At 44.5% G+C, this 19,220-nt stretch overlaps 1 protein-coding gene across 2 annotated transcripts; it reads left to right on the forward strand.

Moving 5' to 3' along the window:
• The first annotated feature begins 421 nt into the window (after positions 1–421).
• Positions 422–16,185, forward strand: LOC133424451 (zinc finger protein 239-like). 2 transcript variants are annotated; one of them, XM_061715079.1, is made up of 3 exons: positions 422–492; positions 1,312–1,505; positions 14,938–16,185. In XM_061715079.1, the coding sequence occupies exons 2-3, from the start codon at positions 1,350–1,352 to the stop codon at positions 15,961–15,963; spliced, it is 1,182 nt and encodes a 393-aa protein (XP_061571063.1). In that variant the 5' UTR covers positions 422–492; positions 1,312–1,349; the 3' UTR covers positions 15,964–16,185. The 2 variants fall into 2 exon arrangements, with proteins under 2 accessions (XP_061571063.1, XP_061571062.1); XM_061715078.1 differs by lacking the exon at positions 422–492 and adding an exon at positions 676–755.
• Positions 16,186–19,220: the final 3,035 nt, after the last annotated feature.

Raw genomic sequence — 19,220 nt, forward strand, 5'->3', positions numbered from 1 at the left:
GGAAAGGGGTCTATACAAGTGAATGGACTTATTTTCATAAAGCGCCTTTCTACAAAGAAATGTACGTTTTACGTCTCATTTATTCATTCAAACATGCACTTTTTTCCTCTTTTTTCCTCTTTTTTTCCTCTTTTTTCCTATTTTTTTCTCCTTTGTTTCCTCTTTGTTCCTCTTTTTTCATATTTTTTTCCTTATTTTCATAAATCGCCTTTTTACAAAGAAATGTACGTTTTATGCTTTATTTCTAATTATAATGTAATTATAATATAATAATATTTAAATATTATTTCAAACCAAAAACATGAGTTTTCAAGGTTTTACTCCAACCTGGACCGCGGTGGCTGCAGTACCTGCTCCCCGCCAGCAGGAGGAGGCAGTACCAGCAGGAGGCGGCGCATGCGCGGTTCTCGGTCTGCCGGAGGAGAAGCAGCAGCAGCGAGACGCTTCAGTTTGTCTGGAAGATCGAGAGAAGATTTAACGACGAAACCGAGCGTGAGTTTGTGTTTCTCGCTATTAAATGAGTCTCTGTAGCGAAACCGATGGATTTGTCATGTCGGTTGTGACGGGTTTACGATCATTTGATGTCTCTGGTGACTTTAATCCAGCATTTTCCAGCAGCAACGCTCGAGTGGAGGCCACGTGTTTGCAGGCTGCATTCTTCCAGCCGAGGTTGAAACAGGTGGAACAATGTGCAGCATGTTCATATGGAACTTTGGAGACTCTGTGGAACAGTTTGGAGCAGGAAATGAAACAAAGTACTGACACAAATCTGGTTAAAAAGAGATACCAAACATGATTTAGAAACAGGTTTATGGAAGAGGAAATGGGTCAACGAGGAGTGAGAGAAACAAATAAAATAGGGAAAAATGGTATATTATACTTGATAAAGATATGTTTAGATATTTATGTGGATATTTATGTAGTAAATATTATATGTTGAGAGGGATAGTTATAATTATGTAATATGTTATATATTTATTATGTATGTAGCGCATATATATATATATATATATTTATGTTTGTTTATAGGGATATGTATGTAGTTTATATAGTATATATTTATATTTTCTATATACTTAATTATGTAGTAATCGTCATGTTTACGTAGTATTTATATAGACTATATTTATATGGATATTGTGTAGATATAATAATAGCAATAATGTAAATTCATAGAGTTATAAAGGGGTAGGAACTATGAAAAAGTGTAAACTTCTTCCTACTCCTTTTTAGAACCTTTGTGCAAATGAAGATGTTACTGTTTATTTTTATTTTTTATGTCCATGTTCGAAAATAAATAAATTCATTCAGGTTTGCAGACAGACCGGGATCAGAACCAGAACCAGGAGATGGACCGGGATCAGAACCAGAACCAGGAGATGGACCGGGATCAGAACCAGAACCAGGAGATGGACCGGGATCAGAACCAGAACCAGGAGATGGACCGGGATCCGAGCCAGGACTCCTCATCCAGCAGGACTAAAGCGGACGCTGCTGGTCTGCAGGTCAGTGTTCAGGTCCAGAACCCGCTGGTTCTGGGTCCGTCTGTCTCCTGCTGACCAACCAAACCTACATTTATTTAAACTAAAATATCTGCTGGCGACACAGACACAAACATTCCTTTTTAGTTCCAAGTTACAATTCAGTTAATCCCATTCAACAACAACAAAGAATGTTTCTACCTTTCATGACACTGGGTCTGTCAATCAAACATAACTTATTTCATTATATTTCCTTAACATACTGGCTTTAATTGTTCTTTTGAATGTAATGTTTGATTTGGATTCTTTGGTTTCTTTGTTCAGATTGTTCCATAAACTGATTCCTTTCACAGAAACACAACGTTCCATCAATTTAGTCCTGAATCTTGTTTTTTTTTTAAAGATCTCTGTTCTTTTTAAGTTATACTTGCTTTCTCTTTTCAAATCTTTTCTGAATGTTGATTGGTAAAGTTTTCTTATGAGCTTTTAACATAATTTGCAGAATACTATAATCTACTAATTCATAATCTAATAAAATCGTAAAGACGTCGCATGGAGAGCGTTTGCTCATTGGCAAGACATCACCCACATGTCGCCCTGGGATCAAATAAGATCCAGTTATATGTTTTAAATGGGAGAGCAATTCAATTCTTAACTTTAAAAATGAAACTAAATAAGTTCCTACTTTGATTTTTAGAGGTCTGTCGTTGCTGCTGATGTTACTGATGCATTTTCACATCCTCACATTAATACCCACACAGCACACACACCCCCACACAAATACCACCTAGACATTAAAACATACAATAGAATAGAATAGAACGCCTTTATTGTCATAATAATGAGATTAAGCAGCAGCTCCATAAAAGTGCACACATGTAAAAGGCTATGTAAAAACAAAATAAGAAACAGACGATATAAATATATATACACTATGAAAATGAATGAGTGAAAGAATATTGCACATGAATGGATGAAGAATATTGCACAGTATGAGGTAGTTTATTGGTTCAGAATGTTCTCAGCTTTGGGGAAGAATCTGTCCCCGAGTGTGTTTGTTCTGGTCCGTTTGGACCTGAAGCGTCTGCCAGAGGGAACAGGTCAGAGAAACCGGGGTGGGTGTTGTCCTTTAAGATGTTCCTTGCCCTGCTGAGGCAGCGGGAGCTGTAGATATCAGACAGAGAGGGAAGAGAGGGCAGAGGGCAGCCCATGATCTTCTGTGCTAGGAACTTGAAGGACTGCACTTGAGGAGCTTTTAAACTAGTAGCTACTCAGACTGGACACGTCTCGCCTCGTCCTCGTTTGGTTTTAAACACCCAGATGAGAAGTGGGCGGGTTGGAGTGAAGCTGCTGTGACGTATTTGATTGTGTGATCTAAACGAAGACACTAAAGATGTAGAACATGGAGGAGATGATAGATGTGCTGCTGGGTCTGTGACTTGTGTTCGATATCCAGATTATTTTATAAATAAAGTTAATAATAAAGTGGATGATTTAAAAAATGTTGTTGACGAGTTCAATGACTACTTCGTAGATGTTGGAGCTTCGCTGGCAAAACAGAGTACCGTATTTTCGCGACCATAAGGCGCAACTTTTTTTTTTTTTTTTTTTTTTTTATAAATGTGCCGGGCGCCTTAAGAAACGGTGCGCCGTGTCTATTACCTGAATTACGGTAGTGTCAGGTCGGCCACCATGAGAAGGTAAAAAGAGAAGGGGGCGGGTGAAGCTGAATGAGACTCCACTGAGCTGTTTAATGCGAAACAGATGATGAAGACTTTTAAGGATTTGCTTGATGTGTAAAGTGAAATAAAATACAATCAAACTAAGTTTTGCTCCGCTCTATTTAAATAAGCACACTTGTGTGTGAGTGTTCTGCAGCGCGCGTGTGTTTTGCATGTCGGGAACCGATCGCACCTGCCGTGGGTTTGCGGGTCCGATCGCCGCTTTCCCCGGGGCAGATCCGGCTGAAATGCCGGTGCTCTTTCCCCGGGAGCCCCTGCTACCAGTCCATGTGGGCTGCTCCGGTCCCGGCCTGTCGGAACCGTCCACATTCCCCGGTTAAAGCAGCGGCTGCAGCAGCGCGGTGATGCGCGCTGCTGCAGCCGACTTCCTGGTTCCCCAAGCGGGTCGATGACCTGGTTCCCGGCCGCTTTAAGAGCAGAGATTTCTGGGGTCTGTCTCAGGTCAGATCAGCTTCACTCTCCGAGATTTGCAGCCAAATCTGTCGGTTACAAACCCGGTACCGGATCCCGACATGCGCGTGTGTGTATTCGCGGCGCGACACACAGATTCTCATGTATGTGGTGCTGGACTGGCGCAGCTGATGGACAGAAACTTATGGTGATTTTTAAAAGAAAAACTTTGCATAAGACGTTTCCAGCCGGAGTCATTATAAGGGTGAATGAAAAGAGGGGGCTGGATGAAGGGATGATGATGATCAAGAAGCTGAGACAGGTCTGGAAATTCGGACTGGCGCAGCTGAATTAACGGAGCTCCTGTCGGATACAAACCCCGGTACCGGCTCCCCGACAGCGCGTGTGTGTGAGCGGGTCCAGCGCGAGGGTCCCGGGACGCGGGACCGCCGCGGGACCAGCGCGGGGGGGGGCGGGGGCGGACCGGGTCCCGGGTCCCGGGTCCCGGGTCCCGGTCCAGCGCGAGGGAGCAAACGGGGAGCGGGACCCGGGACCGCCGCGGTCGGGATTTTTAAAAGAAAAGCGTTCCCTAAAGAGACTTTTCCAGCCAGAGTGAAATCAAAAGGGCTGGATGGATGAGGAGATGATCAGTGGCTGAGACAGGTTTGTGCAGCAACCCAGTGTTTTTTTTAAATTCTTTAATGCAGAAACAGAATATGAACCTTTTGAAGGGTTTGATTGATGTGAAAAGTGAAATAAAATATCAAACTAAGTTTTGCTTCTGCTGTATTTTTAGCGCGTGTGTGTTTTGCAACGCGTGTGTGTGCAGCTCCGTCTCCGTAGACGGCGCCTTTTGGGTCGGTGCGCCGTATGTGTGTTTTAAAACCAAAAATGACACACAAAACTGAGGGTGCGCCTTTCCACACAGTGCGCCATATGGTCGCGAAAATACGGTACTGTATCCGATGACAATAAAAATATGTTTAATTTGATCAACACTAATGTCAGTTCTATGTTTCTAAGTGGAATACATGAAACTGATATTATTGCAATTGTAAGAAAATTAAAATATAAGAGATCACTTGACATACACTCCATTGATACAGTAATTATTAAAGATGTTATTGATTATATTGTCAGACCTTTGACCTATGTTTGTAATCTTTCTTTCCAAAAAGGAATTTTTCCAAACAACTTGAAGTTAGCAAAGGTGATCCCAATTCATAAAAATGGAGATAAACACTGTATGGAAAATTACAGACCAATATCACTTTTACCGCAATTTTCAAACATTTTAGAGAAATTGTTTGTGAAACAACTAAATCGGTTCATTAATAAGAATAAATTATTAAGTGAAAATCAATATGGATTCAGAGAAAGTAGAACTACTGCTTTTGCAGTAATGGAAATGGTAGAAGAAATAGCAAATGCAAATGAAAATAACGAGTGTTCTATTGGTCTGTATATTGATCTGCAGAAAGCTTTTGATACCATAGATCACAAACAGCTATTGAAGAAATTAAAGATGTATGGAATATGAGGGGTTGCTCACTCTTGGCTGGAAAGTTATTTAGGTAATAGACAACAGTGTGTACAAATTAATGATACTATGTCAGCATTTAGAAAGATTACTTGTGGTGTACCTCAAGGATCAGTGATTGGTCCAATACTGTTTATTCTTTATATTAATGACATCTGCAATGTAACTGATTTTTTTTAGATATGTGTTATTTGCCGATGATACCAATTTGTTTTGCTCTGGTACGAATTTAAGGGAACTTTTGTGTTGTGTAGAAAGGGAGCTGGAAAATCTCAAGACTTGGTTTGTTGTCAATAAATTATCTTTAAATATTAAGAAAACAAAATTCATGGTTTTTGGGAATCAAAATGAAAGTGATGGTAATATTAAATTAAAAATATGTAATGTTGATATTGAAAGGGTTTTTGAGACTAAATTCCTTGGGGTTGTCATCGACCAAAAGTTAACATGGAAACAACACATTGAATATATTAAAGGGAAAATTTCAAAATCACTCGCAATCCTGTATAAATCCAGAAATATACTGAATTCCAAGGCCTTGCATTTGATTTACTACTCATTGATTGTTCCCTATTTATCTTACTGTGTGGAATTGTGGGGATCCACCTTTAAAACCACCTTAAATTCTCACTCACTCACTCACTCACTCACTCACTCATCTTCTCCCGCTTTATCCGTTACCGGGTCGCGGGGGCAGCAGCCTCAGCAGGGATGCCCAGACTTCCCTCACCCCAGACACTTCCTCCAGCTCTTCCGGGGGGAGTCCGAGGCGTTCCCAGGCCAGCCGAGAGACATAGTCTCTCCAGCGTGTCCTGGGTCTTCCCCGGGGTCTCCTCCCGGTGGGACATGCCTGGAACACCTCCCTAGGGAGGCGTCCAGGAGGCATCCGGTACAGATGCCCAAGCCACCTCAGCTGACTCCTCTCAATGTGGAGGAGTAGCGGCTCGACTCCGAGCTCCTCCCGGGGGACCGAACTCCTCACCCTATCTCTAAGGGAGCGTCCAGCCACCCTGCGGAGGAAACTCATCTCGGCCGCTTGTATCCGCGATCTTGTCCTTTCGGTCACTACCCAAAGTTCATGACCATAGGTGAGGGTAGGGGCGTAGATTGACCGGTAAATCGAGAGCTTCGCCTTTCGACTCAGCTCCCTCTTTACCACGACGGTCCAGTACATCGACCGCATTACTGCGGACGCTGCACCGATCCGCCTGTCAATCTCACGCTCCATTGTTCCCTCACTCGTGAACAAGATCCCGAGATACTTGAACTCCTCCACCTGAGGCAGGACTTCTCCACCCACCCGGAGAAGGCATGCCACCCTTTTCCGGTCGAGAACCATGGCCTCGGTCTTGGAGGTGCTGATTCTCATGCCTGCCGCGTCGCACTCGGCCGCAAACCGCCCCAGCACATGCTGGAGGTCCCGGTCTGATGAATCCAACAGGACAACATCATCTGCAAAAAGCAGAGATGAAATCCTGAGGTTCCCAAACCGGATCCCCTCCGGCCCCTGGCTGCGCCTAGAAATCCTGTCCATAAAAATTATGAACAGGACCGGTGACAAAGGGCAGCCCTGCCGGAGTCCAACCTGCACCGGGAACAAGTCTGACTTACTGCCGGCAATGCGAACCAGACTCCTGCTTCGATCATACAGAGACCGGACAGCCCTTAGTAGAGGGCCCCGGACTCCATACTCACTCAGCACCCCCCACAGAATGGCACGAGGGACACGGTCAAATGCCTTCTCCAGATCCACAAAACACATGTAGACTGGTTGGGCAAATTCCCATGAACCCTCGAGCACCCTGCGGAGGGTATAGAGCTGGTCCAGTGTTCCACGACCGGGACGAAAACCGCATTGTTCCTCCTGAATCCGAGGTTCGACTATCGGCCGTAATCTCCTCTCCAGTACCCTGGCGTAGACTTTCCCCGGGAGGCTGAGAAGTGTGATCCCCCTGTAGTTGGAACACACTCTCCGGTCCCCCTTTTTAAACAGAGGGACCACCACCCCGGTTTGCCACCCCAGCGGTACTGTCCCCTTCCTCCATGCAATGTCGCAGAGGCGTGTCAGCCAAGACAGCCCTACGACATCCAGAGACTTGAGGTACTCAGGGCGAATCTCATCCACCCCCGGTGCCCGGCCACCGAGGAGCTTACGAACCACCTCGGTGACCTCGGCTTGGGTGATGGATGAGCACGCCTCCGAGCCCCAACCCTCTGCTTCCTCAGTGGAAGGCATGTCAGTCGGGTTAAGGAGATCCTCAAAGTATTCCTTCCACCGTCCGACAATGTCCCCAGTCGAGGTCAACAGCTCCCCACCAGCTCCTTAAATTCAATAATAAAACTTCAAAAACGAGCCATACGTATCATCAATAAGGCTGATTACTATACGCTCACGCAGAGCCACTTTTTCTAAATTCTCATGTTATTAAATTTTATGACTTGTTTTATTTTAAAATCATGCAAATTATGTTTAAAGCAAAATCAAAAATGCTCCCTGACCCAATACAGAGGTTCTTTTCAATTCAGGAGACTCGTTACAATCTTAGAGGTGTCTCCAATTTCACAGTACAAATAGCTAAAAAAGGTATGAAAACGAGACGTGTCTCCATCACTGGAGTTAAACTCTGGAATGATGCCAACATAAATTTAAAAACAAGTAATTCTTTTGTTGTATTTAAGAAAATGGTTTGTAAAGCTATTTTTGAAGCTTATAAGTGCAATTGACCATCTGTAAATGTTTCTTTGCTTTTCTATTGTTTCTTTGCCTTTTGTTTTTTCTTTGCTTTTCTATTCTCTTTTTGGTTTTCTGGAGGTTGGTAGCCAAAAATAGAAAGTTGGTACTATAGGATAGGCTTTTATAAGCATTTTGCTTCAGCCTATGCCTTTTCAGTTATTTTTCAACACATTTTTTTGGTTTTGTTTGAAATGTTAATGTTTTTTGGTGTTGTTTTGTGTTGTAATGACTGAATAAACTTCATTCATTCATTCATTCATTCATTCATTCATTCAAATATCAAGTTTATGAGAAAAATGAGAGTGAAAGAAGCTTCAAGCGGCAACGCTTTTTTAAACATTTTGTTTGTGTCGGCGCTGCTGAGAAACCAGCTGGGAGCCGCAAGTGAACGAGCGACTGGTAGATCTGGTCGTTCCTTATCGCCCGTCTAGATCCCTTTTTAATTCTCTCCTCAGCCACCAGGTTTATGAACATCTGCACCTCAGAGTTGGATCACCAAACATTTGTTTGCGCTGCCATTGCCTGTTGAATAAAATTGCAGCGAGCCGCTCTTGCGCTGAATTCCCGCTTCCTGATTCAAACGTCTGACGGCCCCCCGGCCAATCAGTGGCATGTATTGTGATGACGTCAGATAAAGGGGCCGACTCAGCACGCTTAGAACCTCGGCAGAATAGATACAGAAAAAGTATCAACTCGGCACGCCTCCACCCGTAGTTTAAAAGCACAAAACGGGGGCGTGGCGAGTAGAGGCGCGCTGAGTAGGTACTAGTGGAAAAGCGCCATTTGTGTCCGGCATCTTCAAGAACTGTAGACAGTTTCAGGTGGTCACAGTTGAGCAGTGATTTCAGTTGCCTTAGTGTAGAATTCCGGCGTGTGGTAACAGAGGCAGGGATTCCACGCTGTCCAAACTCCTTCTCTAATTTGTCTTTGAAAGAGGTGCTTGTGTGGAGCAAAGAGCTCCACCTGGAAGCTTTGGAAAGAGCTGCACTGAGTAGTTTAGTCTCTTTAAGACCATCACCTATAGCTGATTGAAGAGTGTGTGCAAAACATGGAAGTCTTGTCTGGGACTTTGTACTCAAGACATTTTCAATCCTCTCTTGCTCTTCCACAGTCAGGTCGTTCCAAATGCCGAAATCATCAAGGTCTTCATCTTCCTGTCCAGGAAAACATGTAGTGAACACCTTTTTCATGTTTGCAGCATTGTCACAGATGATGTGGTCGATCTTTTTCTTGATCTGATATTCTTCGGCGCATATTTGCTCAAACTATTGACAATTCTTTCCCCTGTATGGGAACCTTTGAAGCGGTTGCATGCAAGCAACGGAGATTTAAACTTAAGACTGTCATCTTGGATGTTGATCCAATGTCCTGTGACTCCAAGAAAGCCTCTCATCCTGCGGTCTGACCATATGTCTACAGTCACTGACACATTATCTGCCATTGCTAGTTCATTTTTCAGCTTGATTTGCCTATCTGCCACCAGACTGTCAAGCTTTGATGTGATTGTTCTTCGTCTCACTGGAGTGTACTTGTTGTCCACTCTTGACAAAAACTGATGAAAGCTTTGATGTTCAACAATGAAGTCCGACAGTATTGAGTTTGTAATGGCTTTCTGCTGGGGATGGTTGCAGTTGTAGAGTTGCAAACTCCTCGATTCGATGAATTGGGAGATTGGAGGCTGATTACGATCCAGTGACGCTTTGGTATGGATGTACACTTCATATCTGTAGACAGTAAAAAGAAGAGAGATCATCATATCAAAAGCTGTATTAAACTTTATATAACGTCATCTTAATCTTTTTTTTGCGAGCAACTTTTTTTATTTTCAAAAACAGACAATACAGACAACGACATTAACAACAACGCGGCTCGTTAACAGTGAAGCCAGAGACAAAAAATAAGACATAAAAGATAAAACAGGATAACAACGTGGATCTCAATGTGGATTCTTACAAATCAAGAATCATATCAGTAATAAGCAATAAGATAAAGGACGAAAAAAACAGTAGTGGTCTAGGGAAGAAAGAAAGTTAGATACCTAGACAAACAGTCCCATACAGAACACAGAGTTGTTGAATGATGTTATTTGAGATTGACTATGCAGATTTAAAGCCTGAATTAAGGTTCTGCGTTCAACCAACGCAGAGCCTACGCCGTTGCCATGACGCCGTCGTGAACCTTTCGGACTTCTCCGTCACTCCATTTCTCCGTGGTGCAGTACCCCCCCAGAGTGCTAGTTGATACTTTGTTTATTTTCCGGCTTTTCCAGTCACAGTGAATCAAAGAGATAAGGACAACTATTGTCCAAGAAACCAAAACAAAAAAAATCATACACACACGAAGAAAAGAGCGCTGAAAGTTCACTACTGCACTACCCCCTCCCCTTCTATGCGGTCTGTTTATCGAGTAAAAATCATATCCCTCAAGCTGGACAACATCCCCTTGGTCATCTTTTAACCATGTTTCAGAAATTGCAATGATTGAGAAATGTTTTCTGGATTTTTCCAAACAGTCCTGAATTTTTGACATGTTCATAGAGAGGCTCCTGCTATTAAAATGTATAATAGAAAATGTTCCATCAATCATGTGGTAATCTTTAAATTGTTCCTCTGTGAAGTATTTGCACTGACTGTCTCAGATCCAATGTTATGAAATCTACGTTCAGTGTAGTCAATAGTTCAGACTGAGCTCCAGTGCAGAGGTGAATTGTATGCAATCAGTTGACGTCATGTAATCTAATAGTTGTAATCCACATGCGGAAAAATACGTCTTAATACAGTCTGATCCCACGGTGCATGCCTGAAGATTGAACGTTCATTGTTTGTCCCGTGACAAGAATAGAAGGGCCACTTAGCCTAGTGTAAACAATACATAGTTGTTTACTAATGATGCCCCTGAAGGAGCAGTCCAGGGGCAGTCACTTGAAGTTTTCTAGATCAGAAAGTTCTCTTACAATCATAATCTTTGCTTCCTCCGGAGTTCCATTCAGTTTGATGCATACCTTACAATTCCTTGTCCAGGTCGCTTGTATTTTCTTTTGTTTCCGAAGGGCTCTGGCTTGTCTCGCTATCTTGGCGTTCCTCTTGGTCAGGTGTTCATACACCACCGTTCCTCCCTGCAGCAATCCCTTTTTCACTTTTCTATTCACAAACCAGATGTTGATAGCCGGTTTCGACTTGCTGTCTTTCCTTGGAAGTGGATGGCAAGTTGAAATATCACTGCCGTTAATGTGGAAGTCATTCAAGGAAAAGAAGTGGATGATCTGCTGCTCCAGGGAGTGTATTTCTCCTGGCGTGTCATCCTCGGCGCCGGTGCGTATAACCAATGTTTGGTTCTCAATCCCGTAACAATGATCCATCCATCCTATATTATATTGTTCTAATATATTATATCTATATTGTATATTGTTCTAATTCATCCACTCGTTTTTCCAGGAGACTGATTTTGTTGTCTTTTACCTGGATCATTTTCTTAAGGTCTCCAGCCTCCTTCAGCAAACCAAGCAGTTCTGTCTGCTGCTTGGCCACACCGCTTATTTCCTCCGACATAAAGTTCAGTGACAGTCTGATCTCTTCCAGATCTTCTGCATTTGTTGCCTTTTTTGGTGGCATGATGAACAGTAGAGTAAACATCAGATTATTTACCGCAACCTTTTTAAACCATCTGTGGCTCGGCTCTCTGCTCAGGTGTGCCTCACTTAAACATGCACAAAAGAAGAGCAGCAACATTTAGCGTTGTGTGAAAAAGTGTTTGCCCCCTTCCACATTTCTTATTTTTTTGCATGTTTGTCGCATTTAAATGTTTCAGATCCTCAAAAAAAATTTAATATTAGACAAAGATAACACAAGTAAACACAAAATGCAGGGTTTTTATTATTAAGGGGAAAGGAAAATCCAAACCTACTTGGCCCTGTGTGAAAAAGTAATTGCCCCCTAAACCTATTAACTGGTTGGGCTCCTTAGCAGCAACAACTACAATCATATCAGATACAGGTGTTGGTATTCCTGCTGGGCATTGCTGCCTGACGCACCTCCTCCGGTGCCTTTGAACAGGTGTGCTGTGACCCCTCACTGAACACCTCTGTTGGCCTAAACGGGTCATCAGCTGGGGACCACCATTCATTAACGTTTCGCTCCTTTAACCCCAGTACGTCTCATGGTGGCGGAGCGATGGCAGGGATCTCTCCCTGCCACCCCCTGCTGATGCCCTAGGTGTTAATCCCCCAGCTCTTCTGCTTCCTCCTTAGCCACAGCCAGAAGCTGCCTTTCTCGGCCTCCTCAGCCAGCTCTTTCATGGCTTTCCGATGCCCCGCTCCTGTGCATCCCATGTCACGGAGTAGGCGAGCCGTTGAGGAACCCACGGAGCCCCTACACCCCACTTCCACAGGGCAGATGACAGCTTTCCAGCCAGCCTCCCTGCACTCTGCCGCCAGGTCTGAGTACTTGGCGTGCTTCCGCTCGTACGCCGCCTCCAAACCTCCCTCCCATGGGACAGTGAGTTCAACCAGAAGGACTGTCTTGCAAGCCTCTGACCACAAGACTAGGTCTGGCCGCTGCGATGTTTCCACAATCTCTCTGGGGAACTGGAGTTGCTTCCCCAGGTCGACCCTCATGGACCACTCTTTTCCCGGTGAGAGTAGTCTTGCTGTAACTTGCTGGTGGGACGGTTTGACAGCCACTCCAGCCCTTGCAAACTGGATAGGATGTCTGCCTGGAACGGAAGGTCTGCTGTTTGCCTCCTTTCTGCATGTCTCTGAAACCTCCGCCAGTTTTTTCAGGACTTGGTCGTGTCGCCATCTATAGCGGCCCTGGGACAGCGCTGTCCTGCAGCCTGACAGGATGTGCTGGAGACTTGCGTTGACGGTGTTTTAGAGTGGACAGTTCTCTTTGGCACCAAACCACTGGTGGAGGTTTCGGGGACAGGGCAAGGTGTCATATGTTGCTCTTATCAGGAAGCTGAGCCTAGCTTGGGGGATCTTCCACAGGTCAGACCATGTCATGGATCTGTCTGTGAGGCCTTCCCATGACGTCCAACGTCCTTGCTGGCCTTGGGACACCGCTTTGATGTTAAGGCGTTCCTGCACAGCTCTTGCCACTTTCGCCACCACCATGGCTCTTCGGTCTTCTTTGGAAGCCTTTGACCAGAGCAAGGGAGTATCGCTCGTCCCGAGGCCTGCTCGACCCTCCTGGACTCTGCCAACCAACTCGCCGTGCTTTAGCCTGCCGATTGCCATGTCGACCGCTTCTTGGGCTTTTCACTTTCTCCCTGTTCTTATCTGGGTGCCTGCTGCTCTCACCAGCTGGTCGGTGGATTCCCTCAGCTCCAGCACCAGCCGAGCCTTCTCCTGCTTGTAACCTGCGCTGATGGATTGCAGTGGTAGTTGTAGCGTGTTCCTACCAAAGATGCCTACGTCTGACAGGCATTTTGGTAGTCCCAGCCACTTCCTGATTTGTTTATTTGTTTATTTAAAAAGGATCCCCATTAGTCTTCGCCATGGGAAGACTATTCTTCCTGGGGTCCACACACAGACATACGAAAGATAATATAAAAGATGATAATATAATAATAATATAATAACATAACAATACAATATACAATACAATATTATTAATATGATTAGACCAAGATAATGTTTCATCGACAGTCACTCCCAACAGTTTGGCTGTTTTGACCTGTTCAATGGCAACACCTTGCACAGAAATACACAACTTAGGATCAGACCTAAGGGCATGTTTAGAACCAATAACAATACATTTAGTTTTCATGACATTTAGTTTTAGTTTGTTCTCTTCTACCCAGTTAGAAACCAGCATCAACTCTTGTTGTAGCGACTTGTTGACAGATTCAATATTATCTGCAGAGACATACATCGTGGTATCATCCGCGTAGATCGCCATATTCGCATTTTTAAGTACATATGGCATGTCGTTAACAAAGATGGAATAGAGTAGAGGTCCGAGGCAACTCCCTTGTGGAATACCACTTTCCAGTGTTACAGTGTTCGAAAGAGAACCATTAAACATTACGCATTGTTTTCTGTTTGACAAGTAACTTTTCATAAAATCAACAGCCGAATCTTTAAACCTATAAGCTAATAATTTCATAAGTAATAACTCATGATCTATAAGCTCGAAGGCTGCACTAAAGTCTAACAGTACAGCTCCTACTACTACTACTACTGGGGATCGTCAAGATGTTTTCTGGCAAAACTGAGACAAGCCTTTATGTTCTTTTTGCTCAGCAGTGGTTTTTGTCCTGGAACTCTGCCATGTAGGCCATTTTTTCCCAGTCTCTTTCTTATGGTGGAGTCATGAAGAATGACTTTAATTTAGGCAAGTGAGGCCTGCAGGTCTTTGGATGTTGTTATGGGGTCTTTTGTGACCACTTGGCTGAGTCGTCGCTGCGCTCTTGGGGTAATTTTGGTCGGCCGGCCTCCTGGGAAGGTTCACCACTCTTCCATGTTTTCTCCATTTGTGGATAATGGCTCTCACTGTGGTTCGCTGGAGTCCCAAAACTTTAGAAATGGCTTTGTAATCTTTTCCAGAGTGATAGATCTCAATTACTTTGTTTCTCATTTGTTCCTGAATGTCTTTGGATTGCAGCATGATGTCTAGCTTTTGAGGATTTTTTGGTCTACTTCACTTTGTCAGGCAGGTCCTATTGAAGTGATTTCTTGATTGAGAACATGTGTGTCAGTAATCAGGCCTGGGTGTGGTTGGAGAAAGTTAACTCAGCTTTCCAAAGATGTGATAAACCACAGATAATTTATGTTTTAAAAGGGGGGAGCAATCACTTTTTCACAAAGGGCTATGTAGGTTTGGATTTTTTCCCCCCTTAATAATAATAAAAAGCTTCATTTAAAAACTGCATTTTGTGTGTACTTGTTATCTTTGTCTAATATTTAAATTTGTTTGAGGATCTGAAACATTTAAGTGTGACTAACATGCAAATAAATAAGAAATCAGGAAGGAGGCAAACGTGTGTGTGTGTGTGCGCGCGCGGCTTTTGATAATGCAGCCAAGATAATGTAAGTCATCTTCTCTGTTATAGAATCATAAAGGAAGACCCAAAAGACACTGCTGTGATGATTGCGAGCAAGTCTTCACCACTTCATCAAACCTGAAAAAGCATAAGAAAACTCACACTGGTGATAAACCGTACAGCTGTGATCAGTGTGGAGTGGCTTTTGCCCAAAAAGGTAACCTAAATAAACACCAACATATTCACACTGGAGAAAAGCCTTACAGATGTGATCAGTGTGGAGTGGCTTTTGCCCAAAAAGATAACCTAAAGCAACACCAACGTATTCACACTGGAGAAAAGCCTTACAGATGTGATCAGTGTGGAGCGGCTTTTGCCGAGCAAGGTACTTTAAGGCGTCACCAACGTGTTCACACTGGAGAAAAGCCTTACAGATGTGATCAATGTGGAACGGATTTTGCCCAGCAAGGTGCTTTAAGGAGTCACCAACGTATTCACACTGGAGAAAAGCCTTACAGATGTGATCAATGTGGAGCAGATTTTGCCCAGCAAGGTGTTTTAAGGAGTCACCAACGTATTCACACTGGAGAAAAGCCTTACAGATGCGATCAATGTGGAGCGGATTTTGCCCGACAAGATAATTTGACGACTCACCAACGTATTCACACTGGAGAAAAGCCTTACAGATGTGAGCAATGTGGAGCAGCTTTTGCCCATCAAGGTGCTTTAAGGAGTCACCAACGTATTCACACTGGAGAAAAGCCTTACAGATGTGATCAGTGTGGAGCGGCTTTTGCCCAGCAAAGTGCTTTAAGGCGTCACCAACGTATTCACACTGGAGAAAAGCCTTACAGATGTGATCAGTGTGGAGCAGCTTTTGCCCATCAAGGTGCTTTATGGAGTCACCAACGTATTCACACTGGAGAAAAGCCTTACAGATGTGATCAGTGTGGAGCAGCTTTTGCCCGACAAGGTACCTTAAGGAGTCACCAACGTATTCACACTGGAGAAAAGCCTTACAGATGTGATCAGTGTGGAGCGGCTTTTAGCCAAACAAGTAGTCTAAGGAAACATCAGGGTATTCACATTGGATAAAAAGTGTACATTTGTAATCAGTGCTAATATCATTTATTTTGAGAGTTCAGTTAAAATGCACCAGTTTAGTTAATTTAGTTTGAAAGAAATAATTCACGCATAGTTACTGACACACACACCAACACATAGATGATCTAAAGTTTGTGTTTAATGTTTAGTTAGTTGTTGTTTATGTGTAGGTTAGGCATCTGAGTTCAGCCCAAGTTTTGTTTCACTTTCTTCTTTTAAGACTTTTGTAAATAAATTCTGATTTAATTTGAATGAGAGAAGTTGTTTGTGTTTATTTTATAGATATTTGTCACAGCTGCTGGTTGCAAAGGTCTGTGCTCGGACTCCTTCCTTCACTGTTATTCTGTAACGCCCCCCCTGGCAACAGGCTGGCACGTAGGGAATAACAGCTACTTTGAGACTGATTTAGCTGTTTAGTTAATATTTCCCTATAAGTCAGTTGGTGCCCCGTTTTGATTTTCATTTTGATAAGTCATCGTCTCTATTAGTTATTAATACATATCATAAGACAATTATTAATAACTTTCTAATAACTGAACCAGCACTCCCTTTGTGGAACAACACCAGCCCCGGTCTTCGATGTCCACGTTCCTGCAGGTTTTAAATTTGTCCCTACATGATAAGATAAGATAAGATAAGAAATCCTTTAATAGTCCCCCAGAGGGGAAATTTCCAGGTTACAGCAGCAAAGGGGATAGTGCAAAACAAGAGGCATCAATATCACACAATATCACACAACAATAATAATAATAATAATAAACACTATAACACTATAAACAGTATATACAATAATAATAATAAGAAGAATAAGAAGGAGAATAAAAATAGTAATAAATAAAAAAATAAAAAATTCTAGTATACAAAAATAAAAAACAGATGGATATTTACAGATGTTATTTATGCCCGTTGCAGAATGGTTTTTATTGTCAGGATTGTTTGTATTGTTTGTGGTCTACTGTGAGCAGTGCTGGTTGTGTAGTCTCACAGCTGCAGGGAGGAAGGACCGTCTGTAGCGCTCCTTCACACACCTAGGGTGAAGGAGCCTGTCGCTGAAGGAGCTCTCCAGCGCTCTGAAGGTGTCCTTCATGGGGTGGGAGTCCTTCTCCATCATGGATGACAGCTTAGCCATCATCCTCCTCTCTCCCACCACCTGTACTGTGTCCAGAGAGCAGCCCACGACAGAGCCGGCCCTTTTGATTGTTTTGTCCAGCCTCCTTCTGTCTGCAGCTGTGATGTTGCTGCCCCAGCAGACCACTCCGTAAAAAATGGCTGATGCCACCACAGTGTTGTAAAATGTTTTCAGGAGCTTCTCCTGCACACCAAAGGCCCTCAGTCTCCTGAGCAGATAGAGTCTGCTCTGGCCTTTTCTGTGGAGTGCAGAGGAATTAGTAGTCCAGTCCAGTTTATTGTTGAGGTGAACACCCCCAGGTACTTATAAGATGTCACCATCTCAATGTCCTTTCCCTGGATGTTCACCGGTGTCGAGGGGGATTTATTACACCTGCGGAAATCCACCACCAGTTCTTTGGTTTTCCCCGCGTTGATCTGGAGGTGGTTCTGCAGGCACCAGTCCACAAAGTCCTGGGACAGTTCTCTGTACTCGCTATCGTCTTCATCAGTGATGAGGCCGACGATAGCAGAGTCGTCAGAGAACTTTTGGAGGTGACAGGTTGGGGAGTTGTAGGAGAAGTCAGCAGTGTAGAGGGTGAAGAGGAACGGCGCCAGGACCGTTCCCTGCGGGGCCCCCACACTGCAGACGACCATGTCCGATGTGTGGTCCCGTGTCCTCACATACTGTGGCTGGTTGGTGAGGTAGTCCAGAATCCAGGATGTGAGGTGACTGTCAACCCCTGCATTCTCCAGCTTGTCTCCCAGAAGTGCCGGCTGGATGGTGTTGAACGCACTGGAGAAATCAAAGAACATGATCCTCACAGTGCTCCCAGGTTTCTCCAGGTGAGACAGGGCACGATGTAGCATGAGGATGACGGCGTCATCCACCCCAATACCAGGTTGGTAAGCAAACTGTAGTGGGTCCATCGCTGGGCTCACCATGGGGCGGAGATGTCGGAGGAGCAGCCGCTCCAGGGCCTTCATCAGGTGGGATGTCAGAGCCACCGGCCTGAAGCTGCTGAGGTCCTTGGGGTGCGGGTTCTTGGGAACAGGTACCACGCAGGATGTCTTCCATAGTGGTGGTACCCTCCCCAGCCTCAGGCTCAGGTTGAACATGTGTCCAACAATCCCGCACAGCTGGTCTGCACAGGACTTCAGGAGCCTGGAGCTGATGCGATCCGGACCTGCCGCCTTCCTCGCGTTCATCTTCCTGAGCTGATTTCTCACCTGGAGGGTTGTGAGGGACAAGCTGGAGCAGGGGGGGGGGGTGTATCAGAGGTAGTGGAGGGGGGTGGGGGGGTAGAGCAGAGAGTAGGAACAGTGGGGGGTCGGCTGTGGGATGAGCTTTGTTGTTTTGGGAGTGGAGGTGGGGGTGGGGGTGGAGCTGGAGGTGAAGGTGAAGGTGTCGATGACAGTGGGGGGGCTGTTGTTGAACTGAAGGAGGAGAGGGAGGGGGGGTGTCCTGTGGTGGCAGATGAAAGGGGTTGCAGCAGTGTGAGCTGGGTTGGGGGAGGGGGAGAAGGTTGATCAAATCTATTGAAAAACAAATTTAGATCGTTCACCCACTGTTGGTCCCCCACAGCCTGGGAGTCTGGTTTCTTGTGGGCCGAGATGTTTTTCAAGCCTTTCCAGACTCCTTTGATGTTGTTTTGCTGCAGTTGTTCCTCCATCTTTTTCCTGTAGCAGTTCTTCCCCTCCCTGATCCTCCTCCTTAGTTCCTTCTGAGCAGTCTTCAGCTCCTCTTTATTTCCTGATCTAAAGGCCCTCTTCTTCTCCTTCAGGAGAGCCTTTATGCCAGGATTAATCCAGGGTTTGTTGTTGGAAAAACACCTTACCGTCTTTGTTGGTACGGTGTTTTCCACACAGAAGTTGATGTAGTCTGTAATACAGTCAGTGAGACCATCAATGTCGTCCCCATGAGAGTCACAGAGTTCCTCCCACACAGTTGTGTTAAAGCAGTCCTGCAAAGCTTCTTCAGCTTGGCTGGACCATCTCGTCACTGTGCGGGAGACAGCTGGTTCCCTGTGCACCAGGGGTCTGTACACAGGCTGGAGATTAACCAGGTTGTGGTCGGATCTGCCCAGCGGGGGGAAAGGTGATGAGGTGTATGCCTCCTTGGTGTTGGCATAAAAAAGGTC

The sequence above is a fragment of the Cololabis saira genome, chromosome 23 (assembly GCF_033807715.1).
Source record: "Cololabis saira isolate AMF1-May2022 chromosome 23, fColSai1.1, whole genome shotgun sequence".
Taxonomy (NCBI): Eukaryota; Metazoa; Chordata; class Actinopteri; order Beloniformes; family Belonidae; genus Cololabis; species Cololabis saira.